The 18,134-nt window shown below is 45.6% G+C and overlaps 1 protein-coding gene across 21 annotated transcripts in view; it reads right to left on the bottom strand.

Annotated features, from left to right (window-relative positions):
* Positions 1-412: 412 nt before the first annotated feature.
* The window catches only part of FBRSL1 (fibrosin like 1), a 555,176-nt gene continuing 537,454 nt past the window's right edge, over positions 413-18,134 (bottom strand). For 14 of the 21 annotated variants that reach the window (XM_064466507.1, XM_064466515.1, XM_064466498.1 and 11 more), the window contains 8 exons: positions 15,758-15,829; positions 15,147-15,185; positions 14,204-14,275; positions 12,768-12,900; positions 8,641-8,724; positions 6,800-6,883; positions 5,540-5,780; positions 413-3,468 (listed from right to left, as the gene is read on the bottom strand). In XM_064466507.1, coding sequence (XP_064322577.1) covers positions 2,235-3,468; positions 5,540-5,780; positions 6,800-6,883; positions 8,641-8,724; positions 12,768-12,900; positions 14,204-14,275; positions 15,147-15,185; positions 15,758-15,829 — 1,959 coding nt within the window. In that variant the 3' untranslated portion in view covers positions 413-2,234. The remainder of the gene's footprint in view (positions 3,469-5,539; positions 5,781-6,799; positions 6,884-8,640; positions 8,725-12,767; positions 12,901-14,203; positions 14,276-15,146; positions 15,186-15,757; positions 15,830-18,134) is intronic. The other 7 variants (XM_064466513.1, XM_064466502.1, XM_064466519.1 and 4 more) reach the window with 4 other exon arrangements.

The following is an 18,134-nucleotide window of genomic DNA, read 5'->3' as shown; positions in this document are numbered from 1 at the left end:
GTCTGCTCCCAGCCTACGGGAGAAGCTGGGGAAGCAAATGAAAACGCACGTGGCGAACAGCGCTTGAGGCGAGAACCCTCCCGGCAGCACGATCCCTCCAAACAAGCCGCTGCACAGAGGCTGTGCGTCCCTTCCCAGCCTTCCTTCCCCCCCCGCCCAGCAAAAGACTCAGCCGAGCGCGCGAGGCGCCGAGCCCGGGGTGGGAGCGCCGCCGCGGCGCCCCGAGCCCCGACCGCCGCGGCTGTTGCCTCCGAAGCATCTTCCGGGCCTCGCTCCTTCTGCCGGGAAAGCTCCGAAACAAAACCCCTCTCCCGGCACCAACCCCTTCCGCCAGCCGCCGCCGAGCGCCGTCGATAAGCCGTTAGCCTCCGAGTCAACAGCACTGGCTACGACACACAAACACTCAACTACCTTTTTCATCCAAAATCAATGTTGTATTTATCTTCATTGATCTACAAGGAAACTGAATGTTTAAAATTACAGGGGGTGCAGGGGGGAGGATGGGGAGGGGGGGGAAACAAGAGTTACAGAGCCAAGAAAATAGTAGCGGATGGCTGAATTAACTAGAGAGAAAAAGCCCAGGATATATAAAACATGGACACTGAAAAATAAAATAAGGGAGGGGGGATGGTACAGCAAGTAAAACATGGCAAAATTTACATATGGATGAAAAGTAAAATCGGAAATAAAAAATAAATCATGCCAAAAAGCAGTTCAAGGCAGAACCACACTGAAACAAACATTTGCTTATGGTCTTCATGTACTATAGATAATATATCAGAATTTCTTTTTTTTTTTTTAATCAACCATTAGACTTTTTTTTTTTTTTTTTGCACTCCTAAAATTCTACTTTGTCTTGTATACAGATTCCAATAAGAACACTGCACAATTAGCACAAGGGGTCCACGGAAAATTGTCCTTGCTTGCCAGCGATCCTGCCCACAACACAAAAAAAGAGAAAAAAAAAAAGGAAAAAAAAAAAAATCAGGAAAGGGTCTGCCGCATGGTACTGTGCCAGTTCCATCTGCTTTTGCCAGCTTGAGAAGTAGGAAACCAAAATTCCCTTCCAGGAGCGTGTCTCTCTCTCTTTCCTTGACGAACTGTCCCTTGTGTTTGTACAAAAAAATTCAGTCTCTATTTTTTATTTTTTTTTTTTGTTAAACACAAGCATCCTTCTCTCCGTTCACATGCCGCTGCCGTTCTGTCTCCAGAGTTGCGAGTTGGTTGTTTTTTGGGTTGTTTTTTATTTATTTTTTTTTAAACCTTCCTCCCCCCAACATCCACTAAGACCTGCCTCCGAGTTCTTGCATAGTTGAAGTATATATGCCGTACTTAGCTTTCTGAGTGTGAATTTCTGACTGTGACAAGAGTATGAGTTGTAACCATGTTAACAAATAACCAGAGTGGTTCTAGAAACCATTTTTATAAAGTCTACCTATGTTAAGAATTTAATATTGGTGTACATTTATATTAACAGAATATTTACAGTTTGTTTTCTTTGTTTTTTTTTTTTGTTTGTTTAAAACAAGAAGTCAAAAAAAATTCCTCTTAAATTTCTGCATAATATAATAAGGCAAAAAACAAACAGTTTTGTACATTATTATTATTATTAATATTTTAATATATATCCGTAACTTCGGTTCCAAAGTACCAAGGTAAGTGATCAATTGGCCTCAGAAGGGAACCTCACAGTGGACTGTAAAACTACAGTATTTCCATAAATAATACTTTTAAGAAACCCTGGGTATTTTTTTTCTTAAGGATCTGAGGCCTTTAAAATGCAAATTTAACTAAAAACAAAAGCAAAATTTCTTCTTTTTTTAAGTGAATAAAGAGCACAAAATTAAAAAAAATACAAATCCATTAAAAATGTTTCTCACATTTGGGAAAAAATGTACAAACTTGATATTTTTAACTAATTTTTTTTTTTTTTAGCACAGAAACAAAAAACAAAAACAAAAAATCAATACCTATATATTAAATTCCCATTCTCAGCAACCTTCTTGTTGGAAAGTCTGCATCCCCGACCCCGTTATTTATGGAAATGTGCTTAACTTCTACAAATTTTACATTAAAAAAAAAAGTTTACAGCAGTGCATTTTGTAAAAGGTTTGTTTTTTTGTTTTGTTTTGTTTTTTTTTTTTCTCTTTGCTTTTTGTTGTTGTTGTTGTTGTCGTCGTCGTCGTCGGTTGGTTGTTTTATATACAGGCGAGTTTAAAATTCAATGTTGGGGACTATCGTGCCTCTACTTCTTTGGGGTTCCTAGAGGGGGAGTAGTCCCTGGACTCTGAGTTTGTGAGTGGAGTAGTCCTGCGTGGGGAGGCAGGTCTGGTGCTGCTCGCTGGTACAAGAGGCGGTGGGGCGCTCAGCGCTGCGGTCGGCGGGTTCCTGTTTAAAATCCCGTTGTGCATGGCAGTGGATGGGCTCAGTCTGGGGTAATGCATCCCGCTTAAGTGAGGCATGAAGGATGGCACGTGTGCCAGGTGACTTTCGATGGGGGACGAGTGCAAGTGGTGCATTCTGGCACGCTCAAGTTCTTCCCGTAAGTGCAAGCGCTCTCTTTCCTCCACTTGCCGCAACCGCTCCTGCTCTCGGCGGGCCTCAAGAAGGTTTTCATGGTTATAGTCGTGCGGCTCCCTGTCTCTGTAAGAACGCTCATGGTCGTAAAATCCAGAGGTGGTAGGGAACCTGTGGATAGGATCCGTCCGGAGCTGGAAGTCCATTCGACGGTGCAGGTCTAAGCTCCGGTAGGCATCTCGCAATGGGTCCCTCATCGGGTCCCAGGAAAATCCGGGATGTGGCAGCCTCTCTCTTCCTGACAAAGGATTCATGCCTATGAGCGGGGTCATCATTCTGCTGCGGTCCAGAACATTCATGTTGTTCATCTGGTGCACGCTGCCCATGGAGATGGGCATAGAGGCAGCCATCGAGTGAGGCAATGATAATCCATGCAAAGTAGGCGGTGGGGGATGCTCCACCGACCGGGAGTGCTGTGAAGGCTCAGACCCAACCACCAGCACGTCACTGTCTTCCTTCCTCTCCTCTTTGACTTTGATGTCATTCTTAATCTTCTGGAGGTCGCTGGGAAGCTCTGTCTTTCTCTCCATGTCCTTGCTCATTAGATTGGTAAGCTTCAAGCTCTCACTTAGTGCAGGTTTGCTGTACGGGGATACAGACTGGATTACTGGCTTTGTGTTGTCCTCAGAGGGTCTCTTATCATGGCTTGGAGTTTCCTTCACTGGAGAACGGCTCTCTTTAATCTTGTGTTCCGCTATGGGCGGCTCTCTCAGCCGGTCAGGGTGCTCTCGCTCGGGTTCTTTGGACCTTTCCCTTTCACCGAGGCTAACCTGCCTGATGGGATCACTGGAGGTTTGGCTGTTGCTGCGGATGAGATTGCTTATCTGATGTGTCACTGGAGCCGATGCCGGTGAGGATCTGTTTGAATGTCTGTTTTTATCCATGAGGTCTCTGTAGAAAGAGAGAACATACATCCTTGGGTTTGCGTGACCAACCATACACGTGATGCTGGACATGCGTAGGGCTGTGCCTAGTTGTGTGATTTGAGATTGCTCAGAAAACGATTTGGAAGGCTCTGTTAGCACCAGCTACAGCTGCGATGCTACGCTAAAAGATGTGTGCTCCCTGCCTTTCTAGACTACATTGAAAAAAAAGTGTTAAATGTGCACAAATTCGGGGACTAAAGTGAGGATGAATTTGAAAGGACAGCATATTCACCTTAAAAGAAAGACCGCTTCGCTGAGAAATGCAGGGAAAGAAGAATTCTAGACAGCTTATTTAAAAAAAAAAAAAAAGGCAGAAAAGCTTGTTGTGTGTTTATACGCACATCTTGCTGCCAGACAAAGAGCTTCTTGGCGGTAACACTCTTAACTCGGGTTCCTTTCCGATAACACGGATCCAGGCACACAAACCAGAAGCCTACAGAAACGTACGCAGCTCCTTCACAAGACAGCCTTGTCGACTGGAAGCAGCCATAACATGACACTTATTTTCCTACGGAGCTGCATGAGAGCTTTTGTTGTCGGCAGTTTTGGCAGGTAAGCTAGGTGCTTAAGGGGAAAAATCCCTGAGCAGACCATGGAAGTGAGTGATTGACCTCCGTTTCAAGAGGACCTGCTACGAGGAACAAGGGGTTTGATGACAATGCCCATGGTTTAGAAAGAGCGGCATGAGAATGGGGCTTACGTTTCTAACTGCGCCTCTATCTCTGAGCAAGTCAATTAGTCACAGCTACTCCCACCTCTCTAAGAGGGGAATAAATACTGCTCACCTTTTAAAAGCACTTTGCTCTGAATGAGAGACACTTTAAATGCAAAGTATGATGGTGTGATTGAGAGAACCGCATTATGCAGCTGAGAGGCTTGCTGATGCCTAAGTTTTATGCTGGGCTGGCTTCTAAGAGCCGTAAGACCCAAGTGCTGAAAGCTGGAGGCGTTTTGGGGAGTTCATATCCCTTATGATTACATTTGCTAACCCAGATTTCTTCCTCTGCGGTAGTCCTGATTGCTGGTCAAGGATGTGGTTTATTAAAACCACGTCCAAAGAGGGATGCTGGGGACGGCTTAAGCTGAATTAATAGAAATGTAATAGAGGTGTTAACCCCTGTGTGAACACTCTTGAGAGTAAAGTAACCTTGGTTTGCAAATGAATTACGCTGAAGCCAAGAAGGGAGCTTCCACCTGAATGACTATCCATGCAAGGGTGTCAGACAATTTAACATTTAAAGCAAGATGATTTTCAGCCTGTTGCTTCCATATAATCTTGCTCACAGATGCCGCCTGAAGAGCTCATTTAAAGCACGCCAGGCAAACTATGACCCCCCTATCACTAGTCAAACACACGCATGTAAGGCTTGCGGGCTGTTATTGCCTACAAAGCAGCAGCCTGTTGGAGACAACTGGGCTCTGAAATGTAAAGGGCTTTACAGCTTCAAAATCATACAACTGGAAGCTAATGAAGTATCCATAGCCCAGGTGATGCAGTAGTTGTTAATAAGGGTTTGTCTACAATGCAATTTTTTAAGATCAGTTTTGCTAATGGATTCATGCACGCTGCTCCAGATACAGGCATTTGCATTTTTACCTCGTTAATGTCCGGCTAACATTTGAATTCATCAGCATATCTGTACATTAATGAGAGCTACGACTGTCTCCAAAGGACCCATCGCACTGCTACCTTCGTGATTTCAGAATACACAGCGATCCTAAAGCAGCTGCATTGAAAACAGCCAAGTATACCCTGGAAGCGCAGCGACACGCTCATTTCCTCAGCCTGGTGCTTTTTATCAACCTACTAGTGGAGACAGGCTTACCAGATTTCCACAGAGGACAAATCCTAAAAGGCAAAGGAGGTTTTCTTTGTGTTGCTAGTACTTGTGTTTATCTGAGGGAGAGGCCTATCAGCTGCTTCAAAGACAAGCAACGTTTTGCTCTGAAGACCATTTTAAGATCAGAAAAATTAGAAAAAATATAGCAGAAAAAGAGGCCCAAGAAGAAAGCGCTCAAAAGCAGGTGCTGCTTACCTCTCTTTGTCTCTGTCGTCTTTACTCAGAGAAAGATCCCTCTTCTCGGGCTCTCGCTCCCGCTCTCTGTCTCTGTCATGGTTTGTCACCGAGGAGCTTCGCTCGGAATCGGTGGGCTTGGGCCACTGCGGAGGTGTCGGGAAGGACGGCGGGGTCCGATGGAGTCTGTTCCATGGCTCGTGGGGATTATTGAAATTCTGCAGGTTCGGGCCATCTTTGTGAGTAAAAATGTTGTTGTGAGCTAGAATAATGGCAGGGGGAGGAAGAGTTAAAAATAATTCAAACCAAATAATTACATACCCATTTTGCACAATGCTAATCACAACCAGAACTGTCCTTTCAAGGATTTTTAAGGTGGAGCTAACGGTGAGGGGGAGCTACTAGCAGGTGGACGCAGATACCTCCAACACTGGGTGAAAGATCCACCGGCTCTTTTAAGGCGATCGGTGGAGGAAGCTTTAACTATACATCTGAGTAACTCAGAGATGGCTGAAAATGCCCACCTCCTCTTGTCCCCCCACCCCGGCAAGGGTTCCAGCATAAAAGCAATGTTCTTCCTCAGCTCCCCTCCCTGGCAAAAACTTTAATTTGTGGGTAATTACAAGCAATCAGCTGCCTGCAGCTGACGATTCAGGGACTTTTTTTGTTAAAGAAACCAGACTATTTGGTGGTATGTATGTGTGTGATAAAAACAGAGCTTGGCCGTGGGCTTTTTAGAACAGTCACTTGATTTTTCTCCATCAATCTTCAGCTGATTCCTGTTGCACCACGAGATGCAAAAGCATGCTCTCTTTTGTGTGGCTCTCAAGCACATCTTGCCTACAGGTAACATGTTTTGGAAGTAAAATAGTTTTGTACAGGTAATTGAAACTTCAGACAATGGTTACAGAGGGAGTCTACACGCTGAATTAGGAGAACTATCAATAGCTGCTCCACTGCACATCCTCGCTGTTGAAGGGTGTTACTTCAGATGCCCGTAGGGACCCAGAGCTCAGTGGGGTCCTGCAGCTCTAGCACCTCTAGGAGCACACCAGGTACCAACCTTCAGCAGCGAGGAGACACAGAGTGCAGCTAGTGATGTCTGTGACATGCAGAAAAGCTCCCACCGCAGAGACCTGGAAATCTTAGGTGCAGTGTTCAGATAGGAGAATGGAGGTTAGGAATTAAACTTCTTTAAAAACTACCACCAGCTGCTGTAAATATTAGCATGTGGCTTTTCTGGAAGGGATGTTTGTCTGCAGTAACCCAGCCAGTACTTACTCAGAGCATGACTGCCTAATCCTCCAAAGGCATTGCTGCCTAAGTTCCCAAGGCCGCTGAAGGTGCTTGACCTGCTAAATGGATCTGGAAAGGCAAACAGGGATTTAGCAGGCATTTAGCCAAGAATGTTGGAGAATGAAACGCACCCCTCCCCTTCTTAACGGTCTGAATCCAAGTAGGATTAGGACAGACTTTAAGCTGATCCTTCTCATTGCAAGGTTCTTTGCACAGAAAATTCCCATCATGTTAAAATGGAGAAGGGATTCAGTGCTCACTCTACAAACAGGTGCTGTAATAAACTTTTGTATGCCAGTCAGAGGGGAGCTAGAAATTAAGGTCTAATAGCCGAAATGAGGGTGGCTGCTCTTGAGCTATAACTCCTTCCTTATCAGTACTAATAGCAGAAGTGCTGCAGTTGCCTTGAAGGAACCTCAGCAGGCTCCCCGGTCAGCATATTGAGGGGATGCATCGCTTCGCTCGTGTTTCTGTACACAACTTTCTACCCTTTTTGTAATAGTGCACAGAGACAGTCCCAAGCTAATTGCTATGGGAATCCACCCTTACACCAACCAACTTTGGCCTGTTTCTGCCAAAATCCTCTCCCATAATAGCTTCCTTGATCCCAGTGGTGGTGGAAATGACAGCATGGTCTTAGGAGCTACTGTGACAAAGGGATGGAGGTTTGTATCCTTTGAGGCAAAAGATGAGTCTTGCTCTTCCCACTCAAGTATCTGACTATTTGGCTACTGGCACTTGTCTTTGTAAAAAATCCTGCTTTTTTTTTTTCCTCATTAAAGGCATCCATCATCAGAAGAGGTTCCTCTCTGAGCGGACAGCCCGACTCAGGTCTCCAGAGATGGCTGTGGGTTAAACTGCACCAGTTTCTTTCCTACTGGTCACCTCTAAACAACTCCTCCTTCTGCTCACTGGCTTTTTGACTGTCCCTTTAAAGTCTTTAACTCGCCATGTTACAGGAGGTGTGCTGCTTCCCACTTCCTCACGGATATCCTTACATTTAAAATATCAAGGCAAATAGCACAAATAGCTTGGATCTTTAAGCAAACGGCTATTTATTTATTGACTTATTTTTCAACAGCTGTTCCTGCCCTTCCCCTTTGATACTAAGTAGCTGAGTGACTCTGTAGAGATACAGTTAATTTTGACAGAATGTTCAGGAACTGATGTAAATCTGGGTATTTGCAACAGAAAAAAGTCTACTAGGTCATGTGGCATGCCACATTTGCTGATTGGATGAGTGTTACTAAAACATTAATCAACAGAGCTTGAACTTTAATTGGCAATGAGCTGCTTGTGAGCTTCGAAAATGAGGAAATTTGAGAAAATCAGGCTCTACTTACTGCCAATTAGGAAACTGAAAGGCTGGCAAAATGTGCAGAACAGCTATGTGCCAGGAACTGCTCACTGAACTTTATTCACGAGCCCAGCCAAGAACTTTCACAGGTGGGAAACGGTACAGGAGGAGCCCATTTTAAGCTGTGGCTTGTTTGAGGTACCTTTGCATAACTCTCCCCCCTTTCCTTGGGCACATTCAGCAGCACAGAAGGGCTCTACAGGTCACACTTCAGCTCCTGCGCAGTGTGCCGGTGGTGACAGCCTTGCCTGCTCTGCAGTGTCCTCTTCTCTCGCAGGAGAGGCTCTGCTAATCCTCCTTGGGAGGAGAGCGGAGGCTGGCGTGGGTGGGAGGACTTCCTGGCTAGCTTCTGGTTCCTGAGACAGTTGAAGCCTCTCCCTCCCCTAGTGCTACAGCGCCGCAAGGCAGGACCACACAGGAGAGCCAGGAATGCGTCAGAGATATAAAGGTGAAGGCAGGCTTTACTTACACTTACCTGCCAAGTGGTTTGTAGGCAGGAAACTGCTGTGATGAGGTGAAGGACCAAAAGGGGTGGTGGCTGGATGCGTCGCACCTGTGAGAACAAGGTCCCTTTTTAGTTCAGTGGCAAGTGACTGCTTGCATACGCAGCCGTCCTGGCCATCACATTCAAGAGCCAGATGCAAAGACACGGGTCAGATTTAAAGACAGCAAAGGCGGGGGAAGACCCCAAACCCCAGCCAAGGGAGCTGCAGGCTGGATTTCTCCGAGTGCCCTTTAAAGGAGTCCGTGGGCACTAGGAGGCAGGAGGAGACCTTGCTCTGAGCGCTGCCCGCTCACCCCTAGTAACGGGGAAGTGAATCTCTTTGTCTGGCATTCAGTCATTACTCTGTGTTTACATTAAAAAGGGTCAGCCCAGGTTATGGGCCCAGACAGAAGGTGCTCAAAGTGACTGATTAGAGTCTCTATGAAACACCAGTTAATGACAAGCACGCAGGGAACATCAATCATGCCTCTCCCATGAGACCTCCATCTACGCTTTCACATCTGCCTCTGCATCCACAGGCTGCCCCTGGGGTATTTTTTTCCCTTTCCTAGATGCTGCTCTTTGCCACGATGCCATGCTGCCCTGTGGGAAGGCAACACCGCTGCTGAGCACGCTGGTTTACAGTAGGTTGAGGCAAGGGGCAAGAATGGGCTGAGACAAACCGGTCTGCCCTGTATTTCAGGGTGGACCAGGCCACGCAGTGAATTCTGCTCTCATTTCAGAGCAGAAAATGAGATCTGCCTCCTTCGCAGGCAGATGGATGCAAACCTGAACGGGCTTTTGGAGGAGGATTAACTCCTGAAACTGGCAGTATGTTTGGGCAATCTCATGGGCCTGGCTTTCGCCCCCTAAGATTAGTACAGGTGATTTTCAGGATGAACCTGAAATCAGCTTTGGAATATTCATGTTTCAGATGTGCGTGACAAAACGTTTCTGTGGCTCCAGAAATACACGGACAAGACCAGCCCTCTCCAACTGTTTAGCCTGTGAACGGCCTTTCGGTGCCTCCTCCCTGCCAGTACTTCCACTACGGCAGACAAAGCAGAATTAGCAGCTCTCGTAACTTCCAGATGCTGCACGGATGCAAAGACAACTTCTGCCTCCCTTGCGGAAAGCATGACCTGCCATACCTGTGCATTAACTGTCTCATTTTGTTAGAAACTAGTAATTCCACACAGGACAGAAGCAGCACTTTCCCAAGGACATGTTAAGTCATGCGCAAAATAGACCAACACCTAAATAAAGCTTTTCAGTGCTCTTGTCTCGTATATTTTGTGGGTAAAAAGGTAACCTCCGTCAATACTGGGAAGAGTGACAGGTCGACTGTAGCAAACAGCAGCAGCCATACTGGGCATGAACATGGGTGATTCAGGAACAGCTCACTTACCCAGTCACTGCTTTCTCAAGTGATACCTTTCTATCATAGAAGAGGATTATGATCCTCCCCCTCCCACCTGGCACTCCAGCTCCCCTGTCACCTTCACCACAAAGACTTCTGCCTTGGCTGTGGCCCACAGGAATTATTCCCACCAGTGGCTCAGGTAAGTTCTTGCCCTTCGTCTCCAAGCCACATCAAAAGCACGTTTCCACCATGTATCATCGGTGCTGGTAACGCTATGGAAGGTCACAGCAAAAGTGGGGGGAAATGGACGGAAGAAATTAATATGCTCAGGAGAAACTGCATCCCAAACAAAGACCAAGCGGTGTTTTACAGAGGTGCTGGTCAGTCCCTGGCCTGGTCTTCCGTGGTGACGGAGCCCAATAGCAGACGGTCATTGTAAAACACGCTCGTGTGTCCAGAATACGAGCAGACTATAAAACCGGAGAGGGAGACAGCGCTGCGTGTCCCTCACCAGCTCGGGCTCCACAAACCTAAGCAGCCAGAAAATGAGTTGAGGAAACTTAAGAGAGACCACGGCAACAGGACCTGGAGTTATCTATAAACATTCTGACTGCTCCAATGCTTCAAGACGGATGAAGACTGTCATCTTCCTAATCCTTTAAGATTTCAGAAGGTGTATAATGGATGGGAGATTTCTTCAAAGGAGACGGCTTACAAACTCAACTACACGGGCTTGATAATAAAAAATCCTCCGGAGAAAGCCAGGAGCAGCATTGCAGGCTGTCAGGTAGTTATTAAATATAGCATCTGCCAGGCAGCTGAACATCCGTCCTGAAGACAGGTGGCCCTAAGATAACTTATATCTCCCACAGTAACTAGGCAATGCAGCAGAACCGATGATTCACATCAACTGCACGCTTGTTTGATAAGGTGAAAAGAATGCCTCGGATATTGCAGAGTAAAAGATTTATTCATCTATATATTACTGCTGCAATGTTTGTTCACTTTGATAGCACTCTTTACCTAGATTTACCGTGTGATGGCTCTTGTGATTAATACACTCACGGACAAGTTGCTGTAAGGTTGTTTATCTCTAGTGAAAGTTTTCTATTAATTTGCCTTCTTTAACGTTTCTATTCTGTACTATTTTGCCCCTTGCTTTTATGAATGGAAAAGCAAGCCACGCTTGCATCGGTAAGAGAAAAAGCTCAGGATACCAACTGGACCAGTGCCTTTCTGCCCGTTAGGGTAAACTCTGCCCAACAGAGCCTTTAGTAGCAAAACCACACATGACACAAGAGTCTTATAATGACAATACAGGATAGACTGAGGATGGTGATAAGGAAGCAGCTGCCATAAGAAAACAGTCAGAGGTCTGTAAATAAGCTGTGCTTATGCATCCAAGCAGATGCAATGAATATCTTGGCCCTGTACTATCAAAGTACCTTTACAGGGACCAAAATACAGGGTGGCATCCTACAATGCACAGCTAGTATCGGCACTGATCATATGCGGTACAAACGTGCGCTTTATGTTTAAGCATTTCCATCCACAGATAAGGGCAGAAAGATAGAGTGAACCACTGGAGGAGTTCCTGAAGGCTATCCGACATCTGCATTTGCAACTCAGTTCTCACGGAGGTTTCAGCTTGATCCTCATCTGTTGCTTTTTCCGTCGAGTTGGGGACAGAATTCAAAACATTTCTAACCTCACCCATTTTAGTGGGGCTGAACGAAGGCTGAACATGACCATGTCTGCACTGAGTTAGAATGAGAGTGCAATACTGCATCGTAAAACTAAAGTTAGGAAAGAAAATGACATTATTTGCCAATTAATTACATACATCAAGAGCTAAGTTATATCTCATCAATTGATATAGCTCATTTGGAAGGCAGACTTTAGCACCTCAAACACAGAAAGAAAATCTGAAAAAGTCTAGGGGGAAAGTGAAGCCTGGGAACAGAACGAAACCAACATTTGGTAGATGGACATCCATGTGAATCCACAGCGACCTCCAAAACCAGAATGTCAGAGTTGCAGCCTGTCATAGTCAGAGCCAGCGAGAACAGCGCAGGGAATCTTACTGCACTTTGGTAATTGCATTCATTGTACTTACTTCTCCAACAGATAGGAAAGCAACTGATCAATGTAAACTGTATTTAAGTCTTTGGGTTTTTTAAAATTCAATATACCATTTTAAGCCTTAGGTAACGCTGGACTTTGTAACACATGGGGGGATTTTACATTTTAAAACCAAACACTTCAGAAATACACCCTCTGTGATATCTTCAATGCTGTTATTGAGGTTTTCCTTTTAGAAACCCCCCCAGTTTTCAGAAAATAGAAACTTGGTGCGTGGCAGTGCTGTGAACAACAACATGGCAAATATAAAAGCAAGGAAGAGACCAGGGCCACTTCCAATCCTTTGCAATAGAAACATTTTCAAGTGTTTTCTCAAAATTGCTTTTAAAAATCACTGCATAGCCTGATTACGCACGTTAAGAACCAGCTGCACAGACCCGAAGGTAAGAGCCAACCGCTGCAGCCCAGTGACGTGCAGAGGATGCTGCACTGGGGCGGTGGCAGAGCCCAGTGGCTCCGAGCGCCCCGCTCACAACAGTCGCCAGCGCCTCCGCACCCCTCCGAACCAACCTTGCCTGCTCCCATTTTTGAGGCGTACGTAGCTGTAGAGATACACATTACATACACTGACTTTTTTTTTTTCCAACAAACAATGATCTTCCCTTACCTGTGGTAGAAAACAGAGGCCTGGCAAGATCCTGTGGATAATGGAAGCCTGGAAACACTCCAGGGGCGGGAGGTCTGCTGAACAGGTCAAGTTTACCACCTATCTCTAGCTTGTGGGGATCCAGCTGCATTTGCTGTCAAATGATATAAAAATAATCTCATTATACACTTCCTTTATATGTGGGGGAGAAAGAGAGGGAGTTCAGGCTCGCTCTTGCTTAGCCCTGCCAGGGAGAGTTAGCGAGAGTGACAGCAGCGTCTCTGGTCACGTACCGCAGTCATGCTCTGACAGCATCTGTAAGGCCATTTCGCTCCACAGCCTCTCAGCTGCCTGCCTCATCCACATGAATGAGGTCTGAAGTGAGCTCTCAGCCCCTCAGCACACACAGCCGAGCGCGCAACATGATACACCGAGCGCGCTGCACCCCAGGATCAGTCCGCGCTCTCAGCCTGACAAAAAATACTCTGCAGGCAGAAAGCTGCTGACAGAAGGCTTGAGAGCTGGGTGATGGACTTGTCTGTTTGGCTCCTCCAGTTTGGAAAGAGAGAGATGTTCCTAGACTATGCCCTTCCTGCAGCGAGAACAGCTCAGTACGCAGACAAGGGGCGAAGGATGAAGAAAACTATGAGGCTCCTCCAGAGGCTATTTTTACCCTTCCCCTATAAAAGTGACCATGGTCAGAACTGCACCTAAGCCATGTAAGTGTCCCGACAGCTTAAAGATGATGTATTTGCTTTTAAAAAAAAAGGACATACACCACTTGTAGAGGCACTAATTACAGTGCACCTACTTAAGCACTGAATAGTCATTCATAGGACAAAAAGACTACCACAGGAGCTATGAAAAAACAAAACACTCCCGAAGCTCTGTTATCAGCTCTTCTGCCTGTCACAGGGAGCTTTGACCCCGGCGTACCCACACCTGGTTACTTCTTGAGTTTTAAAGCCCCTCCCCTCTGCCCACCGCCACGGCAGTGCAGAAAGCCCGACTCTAACACAGTAACCACGAATCTCCTCGCCCGCTCTATGGTTTTTGCAGTGTGTTCTCCACCGTATCGGTCATTTCATTATGAATGGGATAATACTCTGTATTCCACAGGAGGTACTAGTACAGAAGGGAAGTGACATTAAACACGTAGGCTTTGTAAAAAAGATGGATTTGGGGCAAAATTACGCTCCCGCTCCCTCTCTTCTTCTCCTCTCCCTGGCTGTGCACTTAGCATCTCCTGCTCATTTTGCTACCCTTCAACCCAGCTCCTTTGCCCTCAGATAAACTTTACGGTTGCTACAATAAAAGTTAAAGGATTGAAAGTGTTAGTTAATCAATACAGGCAAGCTTGAGAATCACCAGCAGTAACCGCTTCCTGCTCATTACTCACTAAAATATAATCTGTAAGCCAAAAGCCTTGGCTTTGTGCCAGAAACTGTCTGAATTACCTTTATCTTTTGCTGGTGATGGTAGATCTGCCAGGCAATCTGTACGTGAACCGCACACCACTTCCCGGGTTTCTGCAATGGAAAGCACAAGAATTTAGATTAATTTATACGTTAGCAATCTACATCAGATAGAACGTTTCATTTCCCTTACTGTCAAGCAGGCAGCTAAGCAATGAGAAAGGCTGATTACTAAAATGGCACAATAGGCCATCAACATTTTTTTCTGTACTGCACCAGATGATGGTAAAATTAAGAAGGAAACAAATAGGAAGAATGTGGGATATCTTCCTCATCTCATGGAGACCTGAGATCGCTGCCTTGTCTTTCCTACTTGCACTCGCCGCTTCATAAACCGAAATAAACGGCAGCAAAGAACAGTATGCCATGCTTAAGAGAAAGCAACTAATAGTCAAACAGTTCTGCTCTGAAAAGAGCCCTGTTCATTCATCCCTGCTGCACCGCAGGCTAAGTCATGCGTGGTTATTACGGCTACTCACTTTTGGGGAGGAAAAGGGTACGGACAAACAATCGCCAGGGACGAGCAGCGCCGCAGCTGAACGAGTTACTGTTTTTCAGCTCAGCTGCGGACCTCACCGTAGGGTGTTTTGTGCAACATCAGAAGCACAAATAGAACACAATGACCTAAGCCACCATGAATCCGATCGCTGGTGAATGTCTGTCCATCCTCACAGTTGTTTATTTCTGTGACCCTTATTTCATACTGTGAACTACTAATGCACATAAATGGATTTAAAATAAGGTTGGGATTCAACCTAACCGTTATTAGTCAGAAGCAGCTAAGAGCTAACTGTGACATTTTGCTTTAAATAAAGGATGAGCGTGAAATTTTCTACTGGATGCGTTAAATTTCAGAAACACATGCACAATATTTGAAGCGTGTGTGTGTGTATATATATATATGTATATAAAATCCCCCACAAACCTTACTTACTCTTACTGGAGGCCTATAAGGGTCTGACACCTATGGAAAAAGCAGAAATAAAACAATCAGCCTTTCTAAAACTAGCCAATATGCAGAAAGGTGGGGAACTTCCTTCCTCTGAACAAGAAAAGCATTTAGAAAGCAATGTTCCAGAGAAGTCCCCTGCGACATGGGAAACCTAAAAGGCTTAAAGAAGGCTTAAAACTTCTCTTTCATTCCTTGCACAAAACTCAGCAGAATTTTATGATAAACAAAGCAGCTTCGTGCCAGCAACTGAACAGTTCAGTGCTTTTCTGAACCTTATAATCACTCTGAAATGGAGCGCGTAAAACTACTCTCCAAGCAATGCTTAGGGGAAAGACCTTGAAGGGGTTTCCTGCCCCACTTCCCTCTGACTTTGTTTAAAGAAGTCAATACATCCCTTTGTATTCACAACTGGTGGGGGCTACCGTTGTCTCACCAGAAAAAGAAACTTCTGTCCTGACTGCACGTTCTGAGCCTAGAAGGCCAGTTTGCTCACCAGCTGCTCTCTTTTTTTTTTTTAATGAGCAATCACCGTGTTTACCGTAAATCCAGATAAGCTGAAAGGAAGGTTATATATCGTTGCCTACCCCTGGAGTCTTCTGCAGCAGCGTATGGTGGACTGTGCCTGGTCTACCTGCTACATCAATAGGGTTTGAAGTCTGAAAGACAAGAATAGAGCATGAATAATACTGTATCATACCAGCGGTGCATTTAACATCGCTATCTGATGTTAACGGCATTAATTAGTCCATGTTTGTACTGTGCTTTGAACACGCGTATTGCTACATTAGTGCTAAATGTTATCTCTTACTGACAGCCAACAGCGTTTAACCACCATGTCATCTATTATTATTTAGCAGCAGTAACAGTATTACAGCAGCACCCCTAAGCCCCACTGAAATCACAACCCCATCGTGTTATGCAGTATGCGAGTGGATGGGAAGAGACAGTCCCTGCCCCCCAAGCTTATTCTTCCGACAAAACAGGCAGGCAGGAGGAGAGAGAATGAGAGAGGTGGACTGACTCCCTCCATGTTTCAGGCAGCAACCAGTAGAGCAGTCGGGAACAGAACAACTCAAGCATCCTAGTCCTATATGCCACCTACAGACTGTGGCCCCTCTCCGACTGGGGCTAGATAACACAACGGCCAAAAGGGCAACAGTCCATCTCTTTGCTTTGACAAGGCAAAATGAGAAACCTTAGAAGGTGCTTGTGCGTCCTTTATAGCTTTGTGTTGTTTATCCCATCATTTTCCAGCAAGAATTAAACACCTCATTGAATGAATCTCTGTTCCTCCTCCTCCTCCGGATCCCACCTGTTGCCCTGTCCCAGACGATCCCCAAGAACTCGTTCGTCTTCTCACTCTGGCATTCGTCCATCTCCCACTCCCAGAGCAACTGCACCAGGTGCCTCCGCACAGCTGAGCGCGGAGGGGTTAAACCTCGTTCCCCAGGAGATTATTTCACTTGCATTTTAGGTCAAATTATGGTAGATTTCCAACAGTCAAGCTGTACGAGGAATGAGTAAAATCACGGGTATGGGAGGAAAGCTAGATTTTAATTTGTCTAAGGCTACGTAACTTTCAGACTCGTTAAAAAGAGAATTCTCGTGTGTGCGTGTGTAGGTAAGTCAACGAACTCCCCGGGCAGATCTGTGCTCGCAGGGCCTGTCTGACAGCTGAGGTATATAGAAGGTGGCAAATAAGTTACAGCTATCATACAGGCAAGAGCTTTAAGATCACAACATGTTAATAGCATGGTGTCATCCTGTCCCTTTGTCCCCTGGAGAAAGATGCGAATGCTTCCCCCAGCATAGTAAACTGAATACTTCTGACCTTTTCAAGTTCTTAGCTTGTGAGAAATGGCCTTTGGGAAACTCACTGAGAAGTTTACCGTCAGCCTGGATTTATGTGCAGTGGATTTACACGCACAGCTGTAGGCAACCGACACGGGAAAGGGGAAAACCAAAACCAAGACCTCTGCTTTGGAAAGCAAGAAGTGCAGGATTCGCTGTGCCAAATCCAAATCATCAGGTCTGTAGTGATTATGAAGGCTTTAGTCAAACAGCCTGGGAGGGAGAGAGCATGGAAAAATGATGCAGTAATGACGACTAGAGTGGCTTTGCCCAGCAGTTCAGCTCTGTCTCTTCTAGGAAACTGGAAAATAATGTGCCAAAGCGGCAGATCCATTTTTCAACCCATCCCTCTTTTTTTTCAGATCTTAGATTGCGTGTAAATACAGCACCGTCCAGAGATCAAGTGATGTTAGTGATTAACCACGGCACCAGAGTGTGACCTTGTGCTGCTTAAACTCGAGCTAGCAAATGTTCTATGTATCTATCATTAAAATGAATTAAAAGCTGGCTATAATGCAGCACTAAGAACTGTTTAAAAATGTAAAGGGTCTGTGCTCACTTTTTCTTTCTCCGTTTCTAACTGCTTCCCTTTGGTGTAATGGTATTTTACAGTGAGATGGTATCTATAAAGGTCTGTACTGAAGATGGGACCCAGAAGAGCATGCTATGGGTGTACCAGAAGCTCCTCATTAACAGTAGCCTTACGGCAAAACCGAACCCTCTCTTCACATTAGCAAAGTTTTGCCAATTCCGCCTTATTTGTGCAGCTCCTTTTCTTGGAAAGTCAAGTTCACACCCTGACAACTTGGGGTCCGTAGGGACCTCCCGGCATCCCTTGCAGGAGCAACAACAATTAACAGTGGCAGACACGCTCCATCAGGGGATAGCTACGTTCTGCCCCTCTTGCTCCCTCTGCTTTGATGCAACTGCTCCTCTCCAGCGCCTGTAGCCACTGCACACAGAGCTCGTGTTGAAAAAAGCCATTTCGGAGACTTTGCTATTTGTAACATATCCAGAAAATAAAATAACGTAACGTATACGATGGGCGCTGAGGAAATACTCCAGCTTCCCTTAAAAAAATTAAGTGGGAAGGTTGTCAGAAGCCTTATT

Source organism: Phalacrocorax carbo, chromosome 15 (genome assembly GCF_963921805.1).
Source record: "Phalacrocorax carbo chromosome 15, bPhaCar2.1, whole genome shotgun sequence".
Taxonomy (NCBI): domain Eukaryota; kingdom Metazoa; phylum Chordata; class Aves; order Suliformes; family Phalacrocoracidae; genus Phalacrocorax; species Phalacrocorax carbo.
This window is presented reverse-complemented; position numbering and strand designations above follow the sequence as displayed.